Source organism: Lactuca virosa, chromosome 1 (genome assembly GCF_052849685.1).
Source record: "Lactuca virosa cultivar CGN04683 chromosome 1, Lactuca_virosa_CGN04683_v6, whole genome shotgun sequence".
NCBI classification, from domain to species: Eukaryota; Viridiplantae; Streptophyta; class Magnoliopsida; order Asterales; family Asteraceae; genus Lactuca; species Lactuca virosa.
The window spans coordinates 101,183,299-101,193,633 of record NC_136426.1 but is presented as its reverse complement, the minus strand read 5'-3'; the positions used below and the strand labels follow the sequence as shown (position 1 = coordinate 101,193,633).

At 32.5% G+C, this 10,335-nt stretch overlaps 1 protein-coding gene across 3 annotated transcripts; it reads left to right on the top strand.

The window, feature by feature from the left end:
- Nucleotides 1–254: 254 nt before the first annotated feature.
- On the top strand, nucleotides 255–7,472 carry LOC145153540 (kinesin-like protein KIN-5D). 3 transcript variants are annotated; one of them, XM_079075479.1, is made up of 23 exons: nucleotides 255–430; nucleotides 793–963; nucleotides 1,076–1,205; nucleotides 1,296–1,454; nucleotides 1,545–2,000; nucleotides 2,078–2,175; nucleotides 2,265–2,421; nucleotides 2,506–2,575; nucleotides 2,654–2,730; nucleotides 4,411–4,443; nucleotides 4,523–4,603; nucleotides 4,681–4,792; nucleotides 4,863–4,949; nucleotides 5,040–5,215; nucleotides 5,296–5,457; nucleotides 5,540–5,647; nucleotides 5,746–5,904; nucleotides 5,992–6,075; nucleotides 6,164–6,369; nucleotides 6,492–6,593; nucleotides 6,708–6,808; nucleotides 6,939–7,090; nucleotides 7,173–7,472. In XM_079075479.1, the coding sequence occupies exons 2-23, from the start codon at nucleotides 821–823 to the stop codon at nucleotides 7,335–7,337; spliced, it is 3,018 nt and encodes a 1,005-aa protein (XP_078931605.1). In that variant the 5' UTR covers nucleotides 255–430; nucleotides 793–820; the 3' UTR covers nucleotides 7,338–7,472. The 3 variants fall into 3 exon arrangements, with proteins under 3 accessions (XP_078931605.1, XP_078931604.1, XP_078931607.1); XM_079075478.1 differs by lacking the exon at nucleotides 255–430 and adding an exon at nucleotides 485–612; XM_079075481.1 differs by lacking the exon at nucleotides 255–430 and adding an exon at nucleotides 485–713.
- Nucleotides 7,473–10,335: the final 2,863 nt, after the last annotated feature.

The window sequence follows — 10,335 nt, the reverse complement described above, 5'->3', positions numbered from 1 at the left end:
ATTATATCCAAGGCCCACCAACCCACCCAATAGGGACAGCACACCCCCACTCCAAGAGCACCTTTGTATTGATCCATATTATAACAAGGTATTATTGCATTTGCATCATCTAACCCTTTATTTTGTAGGAACAATACAAATTTTAAATCTGTTAGCAGCATCTTTCTATGTAATATTTAAATTCAAATTTAATTGAAACAAATATTAAGACATGTATGACGGAAATTTGAAAAGGAAACTATAAATGCTTCAAATGCTAACAGTCAAAGTTGCTAAACGCTCATTAATCATCCTTCAAGTAAATCTTCTTTGTACATGTTCTTCGTAACGCCATAGCTCATAGCTCTCTGTAGCTTTTCAATCTTGTAATCCTCTCTCTAACACACGCACAAGAATACAAAATTACCATTTTGTTTTTCTCGAGAAAAAGGTAGTATTCATCGCCGATCGTTTGTTGACTCCTTGACTTGTCTCTAATCAGCCGGCTGTGGTTGTTTAACAACTTTCTTCATCACTATTTCACTGTTTTTTCGTTGAAACTTTTGTAATTATTGATCAGGGGATCACTGTATCAATCTAATCTAATCACTATAGCACTAATCAAGGAATCATGTACGTTCCCCACATGTTTGTAAATATGCCCCATCCATAAATTTTTAGTAATTCGTGAATTTTTGACTCCAAACGTGTTTCTAATCCGTAATTTTGATATGGTAATCATATAGCTATAATCGATTCAAGTTTTTTGACATGCTCTGCGCTCATAACTTTCGTTTTTTTATGAATTTTCAGGCAACGAGTTGCTAATCGGGCTTCATATATGGATAATACGAAGCTGCATCAACAGAGACGAGGGAGTTTAATCCCTCTTTCACCAACGCAGATGCTATGGTCAAGTGAAAATGGCACCACGTGTATCAAGGATGATAAAGGTGTCAACGTTCAAGTTATCCTCCGTTGCAGGTTTGTTTCAAGCATCTTTTTCTGTATTTTTAACTTATAATTAACATAAACTGAAATTCTTTCTGTTTATCGAGGTTAATTTCTTTGTTAATGTGTGTTTTTCACTTTTCAGGCCATTTAGCGAGGACGATGTAAGGGCAAAAACACCAGTGGTGGTTACTTGTAATGAAGATAAACAAGAAGTTATTGTTACCCAAAACATTGGTAATAAGCAGACAGATAAAATCTTTTGTTTTGATAAGGTTTGTTTGTTTCTTAATTGGTGTTTATTTATAGTTTTATATCGAATTCCATTTTTGTTTCTTGATAAAAGATCTCCTTTTTCTATATAGGTGTTTGGTCCATCTTCAAAACAAAAGGATTTATATGATCAAGTGGTTGATCCTATTGTGAAAGAAGCTCTTGAAGGCTATAATTGGACCATTTTTGCATATGGTCAAACTGGAACAGGAAAGACTTACACAATGGAAGGTGAAGGAGGAAAATCCAAGGTCAAAACTTTTGACTTTTGAGGTCAAATCTTGGAAAATCAAACTAAAACCGTAGCATAAGAACTAGATTGTTTTCTTGTTTGTGTGCAGAATGGAGAGTTTCATGAAGATGTTGGAGTTATTCCAAGAGCTGTTGAGCAACTTTTCGACACTCTTGAAGCTCAAAAAGCAGAATATTCCATGAAAGTGACATACATAGAGCTTTACAATGAGGAAATAACAGATCTTTTGGCTACAGATGAAAAGTTAAAGAAACACATATCTTTAATGGAAGATGGAAAAGGTGCAGTTTTTATGAGAGGTTTAGAAGAAGAACTTGTAAACAGTGCAGATGAAATACACCAAATTTTACAAAAAGGGTCAGCTAGAAAACACACAGCTGACACTCTTATAAACACACAAAGCAATCGATCACATTCTTTGTTCACAATCACAATTCAAATTAAGGAAATTAGTTCAATTGGGGAAGAAGTAATCAAATGTGGAAAGCTAAATCTAGTTGATCTTGCTGGATCAGAAAACATATTACGTTCTGGTGCGCGTGAGGTACACAATAATTCCACTAAACAAAGTTTGACTTTTTTGGTCAAAGTCAAAATGTTGACTTTTTATGTTTATGACAGGGAAGAGCAAGGGAAGCTGGTGAGATAAACAAAAGCTTGCTTACACTTGGTCGTGTTATAAATGCATTGGTTGATCACTCGGGACATGTTCCTTATAGGTAATAATTTGTTACAAAAAAACATTAATAATATAAAGTGTTTTTATTGAATTTGTGGTGAATAATAATATGATGGTTGAAAATATCAGGGATAGTAAATTAACGAGGTTGTTGAGAGATTCTTTAGGAGGGAAAACAAAGACATGCATAATAGCTACTGTGTCCTCTTCTATTCACTATTTGGAAGAAACACAAAACACTTTAGATTATGCATACAAGGCTAAAAGCATCAAGAATAGACCAGAGGTTAGTGTTCTTTTCTAGAAGGGCAAATTTGGAAAATAGCAACTTGCTTTATCAAAAAAGTTTAATTTTTTAATTTGGAATCAGGTTAACCATAAGGTGACAAAATCAGCGTCTGTTAAGGAGTTATACACGGAAATAAAAAGTCTTAAACAAGGTAAAAAAAATCATATTATTTTTTGTGGTTATTGAGAATTAAAAAATACATAACTTTTTTTTTTCTTTGTGTCATTAGAATTACATGCTACAAGGGAGAAAAATGGAATTTACATACCACATGATCGTTACATGAGTGAAGAAGCTGCCAAGAAGGTTTACTTCTATTAGTCTATATTATTTTTTTCTTATTCAATCTCATGAAAACTGCATGTGTTACTTAACGCTTAATTTAATGAAAGTGTAGCATTGTGTGACTCCACGTTAAGTTAAGGGAAAATGACTTATCAAGGTAATTAACTTTTCGGTATGTTCACATCTGGGTAACTATCTTTTTTTTGTACACATCTAGGTAACAAACTTGTTGGAAGTGTTCACATATGACCATTATGACCTGCTGTAACAGGTTACATCCTAGATGTGAACACTTTTGACAAGTTCGTTACCTAGATGTGTACAAAAAAAATAGTTACCCAAATATGAACAAAACGAAAAATAAGAGTAAATTACACGAATGGTCCCTGTGATTTGGAGGAATTTGTGTTTTTGGTCCCTAACTTATTTTTTTAACTCGGATTGTCCCCTACTATTTATTTTTGTGTTGCGTGTTTGGTCCCTGTCTTACATAAAAAGACTATTGTGCCCTTATTAATTTATTTTTTAATTAATTTTCTTATTTATATATTTAAAAAAATTAATAGACCCCACATATCTGTATCTCCTCGGATGATCCCTACTGTTTATTTTTTAATTAATTTATTTTTTTTAACTCTGATGATCTCTACTGTTTATTTTGGTTATGCGTTTGGTCTCTGTCTTACCTAAAAAGACTATTGTGCCCTTATTAATTAATTTTTTTAATTAATTTTCTTATTTATGTATTTATTCTTTATATATTTAAAAAAAATTAATAGACCCTACATATTTGTATCTCCTCACCATCACATCTCTCATCCTCCTCAACTTCTATTTTATTTTTCATCTTTAGTGATATTGACGTCTTCACCATCCCTTCTTTTTTCCGTCCTTCAACTCCGTCGAATTAACACCACAACCGAGTGAACCCACTAAAGATGAAGAGACAGTGGATTATGGTGTTGGTTCGCCAGAGTTGAAGGACCAAAAAAAGAAGCATGGTGAAGACGTCGATGACACTAAAGATGGAAAAGAAATAGAAGTTGAGGAGTATGAGAGATAGGATAGTGACCGGTGAAACCCAAATTAAATTTCTCAAATGTGGTTTCAGGTTTACGGTGAGGAGATACAAATATGTAGGGTCTATTAATTTTTTTAAATATATAAAAAATAAATACATAAATAATAAAATTAACTAAAAAATAAATTAATAAGGGCACAATAGTCTTTTCAGGTAAGACAGGGACGAAACGTGCAACAAAAATAAACAGTAGGGACCATTCGAGTTAAAAAAATAAGTTAGGGACCAAAAACATAAATTCCCCGAAACCACAGGGACCATTCGTGTAATTTACTCTTACTTTTCGTTTTGTTCATATTTGGGTAACTACTTTTTTTGTACACATCTAGGTAACGAACTTGTTGAAATTGTTCACATCTAGGATGTAACCTGCTACAGCAGGTCATAATAGTCATATGTGAACACTTCCAACAAGTTTGTTACCTAGATGTGTACAAAAAAAAGATAGTTATCCAGATGTGAACATTCTGAAAAGTTAATTATCTTGAGAAGTCATTTTCCCTTAAGTTAATTAAAGGTTCTGATTAGTACTCAAATGTCCAAAATACCCTTTAAGTAATAAAAATAGTATCAAAATCAAAATCATGGATGATTTAATTTCAGTTATCAATTTTTTGTAGGTAACATCCGAGAAGTTAGAGTTAAAAAGTAAGGTAAAATATCTATTTTTCAATATTATACATCTCCTCTCATTATACTATCAAACACTAAGAAATTGATTATTTTCAATAGGAACTTATAGATCTTCAAGAACTCTTAATTCATCAGCAAAATTTGACTTCAGAACTAAGTCAAAAACTTGTGAACACCGAGGTTAGATTGCATTCCAAAAATGGTTCATTTATTTTAATTACAATTTAAGTATGATTTGTTTTTTTTTTTAACTTCAGAGAGAACTCAAGCAAAGTAAGCAGGATATCTCGGATCTAGAAAATAAACTGAAACAAGCGAATGAAACGACAAAAGAAAAGGAATATTTTATACTTAATCTTCTCGGGTCAGGTGAGTAGGTTTAAAGTGATATTCACTAACAAAAAAGTTGCATTTTCTAACAATTTTTAGTAATGTTTAGAGAAAACACTCACTGAAAGAGCAGTTAAGCTTCATAGTGAGCTTGAGAATGCAACATCAGAGGTATCAAGCTTGTTCGCGAAAATTGGTTTGTATCTTTTGTTTGAAAAACAGAGTCTTTTCTTAAAGTTTGATATATAAAAGATTGTAACAATATTGTATTTTACGTGTTATATAGAGCACAAGAACCACATAGAAGAAGGAAATAAAGCGGTGATCAAGAGCTTTCAGAAGATTTTAGCTCAACATCTTGAAGTTCTTCACAAGACGATTGTTGATTCAGTAACGCATCAAGAGCAACAACTAAATGCAATCGAAGAACATATGAAATCTTTTGTTTCTGAACACAATTCGGTAAGTTACATCTCTTTTAGGCATTTCATCAAACACTTGGTGTGCATTCAGCCGTCAAAATGTAATGATGTAATGAATAGGCTGCTGAAGGACTTCAAATTCGGGTAGAAAAGATTAATGACGTATTTGCTAGTGGAATCAAATCCCTAGTTGAATTAGCGACTGAATTCAGTGGTAATTCAGAGACAACACTTGGAAATATAAATTCTGAAGTCGTGAAGCATTCTTCAGCCCTAGCAGAAGTGAGTAAACTAAATCTTATTCAACTACGATTTTTATTCAAAAACTTGATTTGATGTTCACAATATTTATGGTGCTTTTTAGCTAATAAGAGAAGCTTCGATCAAAGTTGGTGATATACTTGATGATTTGCATGGTAACCTTGATGATCAGGAGCAAAGTATAGCTGCAATTTGGCAAAAACAGCATGAGGTACATAAATAGATATTAGTCAAATGTCTGAAATACCCCTGACCATGACAAATAAGAGTATGAATTTAACCTTTTTTGCGTTTTTTCTGTGTAACCAGAGTCAATTGAGAGCTTATCAGACAACTCAATCTGCATCTAGTATTACAGTGAAGTTCTTCAAGACTCTAAGCACAGACATTTTGAGTGTGATTCAAATGTTGGAAGAAGCTAAAGGGATGTATGATCAGAAATTAGATGAATTCAGCAAAAAATATGAGGTTTTATATCATCCATTACACCAATAACTCCCTTTTCATCTTTAATTACAATCATTCTATAATCATCTTAAAAAATTACTTTTTTAGGAATATGCCGATGATGAAAACAAGCAACTTTTAGACAAAATGGCAGAGCTTTTAACAAATTCAAATGCCAAGAAGAAACAGATGGTAATTAACTAAAAGTAAAGCATTCTTTTTTTTTTTTTTTTTTTTTTTTTTGTAATGTGCTTATTAAAGAATGTTGATTTTTTTATAGGTTCAAACAGAAGTGGATGGAATTCGAAGCTATATTGGGAGTAACACCTACACGCTTCATGACAAAATGTCAAATATGCATAGTCTCACATCATCAACAGAAGATGAATATGCAAGTTTTTTGGGAAAAACAGAAAAGAATTACATTGAGGATAAAAACACAACTCAAAATGGGAAAGATGTTTTGATATCCATATTCCAAAACTGGTAAAAGAATTTATGCATTATAGCAAAATATAGCAATTTACTTTCAAACTCTTTTCGTATTATAAAAATTGTTATAATTTGGGTATATTTTTCATGTTCTACTTTTACTTGAAAATGAAAAGGACAACAAAGGCAAAAATGGGTAACGAAGGGTGGAGCCAAGTTCAAGAATCTATTAACAGTCTACAGAAAATGCATTTAGAATCTTTTGATTCCAAAATCAAGTAAGTTTATGTAAAAAAAAAAAAAGTTACGTTGACTTTTGAGGTCAATATTACTTTCAAGAGTGTTTTATTTATTTGTTTAATTTTTATGATTTGGATGATTTCCTAATTCAGGGATGCTCTTGAAACAAATCAAGCAATCCATAATCAATTGTCATCTGTGGGTTCCACGACACTAGAAGAAGTACACAGTCAATCTCTCACATCCACTGAATGTAAGCCATTTCTATTTATGTAATTTGTAATGACATAAAACTTTTTTAAAATATTTCTTGATTAAACTAATAATTGTATTAGGTTTTAATAATTTTATGTTTAATTTATTTTTCTGTTGAATTTGTGCAGATTTTTTGAAGCTTAACGAGGAAGAAAATGAGGGGATTGATTCCTTAACAAGAAATTCTCGTGATGCTATGAAAGATATGGAAACTGCTCACTCTTCCAAAATAATTGAGATCACAAAAGATACCGAAAAGTGCTTGATAAATGAATACATGGTATAGGAAAATATTAAGAAAAAATTGCTGTTTTTATTTTACTTTTTAGAAAAATATTCTAAGTTATTTTTGCAACAAACAGGTGGATGATTCTTTTTTCTCAACACCAAAATTCTGTAAATTACCTAGCAAGCTAAACGCAGAACTCAATACTCCACCATTTGAGGTGTTGTTGGATTCATTTCAAAAAGTACAAGAAAGTGGAGATGCAAATGGAGTTTTTTTAGGGATCATCAATGGAGGGTGAAGATTTATGTACAATGATCTTTTTTTTTTCACCTCTTTTTATAGCTTTTGTTATTGGCTAGAAGCTATTTCAAGAACTCAACTTTCGGGTGCTAAGGTTTTAATCTTAAATAATATTTATTAAATTGTATGTCAAGTCACGTGTTGCATTTATCTTGGGACGTGTTAATTTAGGAATTTAGGGTAGGTGTTTTAGTACGATTATGAATATAGGTTGCAGTTTTGAACACATGTTCCCAGTATTCTTGTGGAAGAGAGGATTGAGCAAGAAGAGATAAGCCCTTTTCAATAATGACACGATGCCGGCATTCTACAACACCGTTTTGCTTGGAGGTGTGGGGACAGGTAACACGATGGTTGATGCCATGTTTGTGTAGATAAGTTGAGACATTTCGATATTCTCTGCTCCAATCTGATGGAAAAATTTTTATATCACAATAAAATTAAGTTTTTATCATTGTGTGAAAATGTACAAAGGTTTAAAGTACTTGGGATTTGTTTGAAAAGAAATAAATCCACACAAATTTTGAGAAATAATCAATAAATAACAGAAAATATCTACGGCCATTTATTGAGAACATAGGGGATGGTCCCCAAACATCAGAATACATGAGCTCAAAAGGCTTGGAACAAGAAACATGATGAATGGTCGATGGAATCGATGAATTTTGCCTAATTGGCATGGTTCACAAACAGGAGACAAATTACTGGAAGAAACCGATAATTGAAAAGTAGAAACTAATCATCGAAGGATGGCTTTACGTGGGTGACCAAGCCTATTTTGCCAATTGGATAAGGAGGTGCGCATAATGGAGAGAGCCATAATAGATGATACTTTATTATATGGAAGATTCAAGCGGTAGAGACCCTGTTCAACGTGGCCTTGGAGAATTGGTGTGCCCTGTAAGGTCTTAACAAAACAACGATCAAACCAAAATTCCATAAAAACATTGTTATCGTGTGTAAGTTGTGAAACACTTTGAAGATTTTTAGTTAAACGAGGGACAATAGACTTTTGGTAAATGTAATGAAGACAATGAAGATGAGCCCATGTACAAAGTTTTGGACACCTTGGTTAACCTTGGAGTAACTTACTAGTTACCTTTAACTAATTATTCTAACTTGAAAATGATTTTGTCTCTCACACACTCCATGGCCGAAAGTTTTAAGGACTTGTTTTGCATAGGATGCATGAAGCTTCTTTTTGGCTAGTTTTTTCTTCTATTCTTCATGATGGATGAATCTATCATATCTCCTTCTCTTCTTCTTGTTTTTTGAAGTCGAGTGAAGATTTGATGCTTAGAAGTACTTATGATTTAGTGCTTATTTGTGATAAGCACTTAAAGGCTTAAGAAGTACTTCATACAAGATGAGAACTAGCATTCCAAGTGTCTTAGTCATGATGGTGGATACATCGTACATAAATTATATTCTTGAATTTTTGCTATCTTCATCAACTCCCCAATCACAAGTGGGATCAAAGGCTTCAAAGGTTATCTCTTAAATATCCTATGATTGTTATCATTTTTCTAGTTCTTGTATTTGGATCCTCTTGGAGGTTTTATTTAAACGATCTTAAAATAAATTAGTTATTTTAAAAAGTCTTCCGTTTGATGTGTATAAAAATGCACCGGTTTTATTTCTACTTTTAAGATGTAATTTAAACACACAAAGGCAGTGAACCTGTCTTTTAGTGGTATAGTTGAGCAAGTAAGGTATCGAACTCGAGGAACGGAAATTAGACTAATAACTAGAATTAACTAAACAAATAATACAAGTAAAAGGTTTTCTCTAGTTTTACAAGACTAGAAACTTTAACACACTAACTACCACGCAGATTAAGTAACTAATCAGCTAAAAACAAGTAAAAACTAACTAAATTCAATAATAAAAAGGTTTCTGTTTTGGTTCGATTCGTTTACTTCTATGGTTGATTTATGACAAGTGCAATGAATTAATTGTTATTGGTTACCGATTAAGGTGATTAGATTCACATTCGCTATTACCAATCCTTAGGAAACAAATTAACTTAAGCAGTGATCAAGTGATTAAACTAATGAATTTCCTAGTTTAATTATTCGGATTAAATAAGACTTGTAATTAGCTAATCAAATTAATAATTCAATTAACCTCTTGTTGATGGTTTATCATACAAGCTCACAAATTAATTTATCCATTTTCTAGTTAACCCTAGTTTCACATTCACTATTCCTAGGCACATAACAATGTTTTCACATAAATCACATGAGGTAAGCAATTAAGAGATGTTCATGCAGCTTAATTACTTATCAACTAACTGAAAATAGTTATGGTTAATGCATAAGGTTCTTTAACAAGCTTAATTTAACAACGTTCACCAATAAACTATTAATCCAACCATAAATCAATCCATAGTTATAAACTTATCTACCCTAAACAGAAACTGTAAGATTTAGCTCATAATTACAGTAGATAGCAATCCAAAAACGAAATCTAACAATTCAACCGTAGTTTAATTCAAGAATAAAGTGAAAAATAAACTTATGTTGCCTTGAATCTCCTTAGAATTGAAGATTAGGGTTTCTCTCCCGATTTCCAGAGCTCCAGATGCCTTCTTGGTCGTCAAGTAATTCTCCCAAAGATTCCAGAGCGCCTCAATTCGGGAATATGACTTCTATTTATAGATTTCAGAAAACAGGGTCTACTCCCCGAGTAGGTAACCGACTCGCCGAGTCCCTTCTATAGATTCCGTGTACGGCAAGGACTTTGTGTTTTGCTTCGCGAACATTCGTGGGTACTCGTCGAGTAGGAACGTATATTCGCCGAGTCCTTCAGGATTTGGTTCTTTTCCTTCTTTCTTCAGTTTCCGAGCTTCCGATGGCATCTCCTGCTTCCTTTTGCTTCCGAGCATATCTTTTGGACTGAAAATACAATTTAAACACAATTAAGTACCTTTTGTCCATAAATTGCAATAAATTAGCCAATAAATAACAAAAATCTATACTAAATATATAGCTAAA

Excerpts from the sequence above, each read along its gene's own strand:
- LOC145153540 (XM_079075478.1), top strand. Across the intron at positions 1,455-1,544 it reads GTGAAGGAGGAAAATCCAAG|AATGGAGAGTTTCATGAAGA; the intron begins GTCAAAACTTTT and ends GTTTGTGTGCAG. Across the intron at positions 4,444-4,522 it reads AGTTAGAGTTAAAAAGTAAG|GAACTTATAGATCTTCAAGA; the intron begins GTAAAATATCTA and ends TATTTTCAATAG.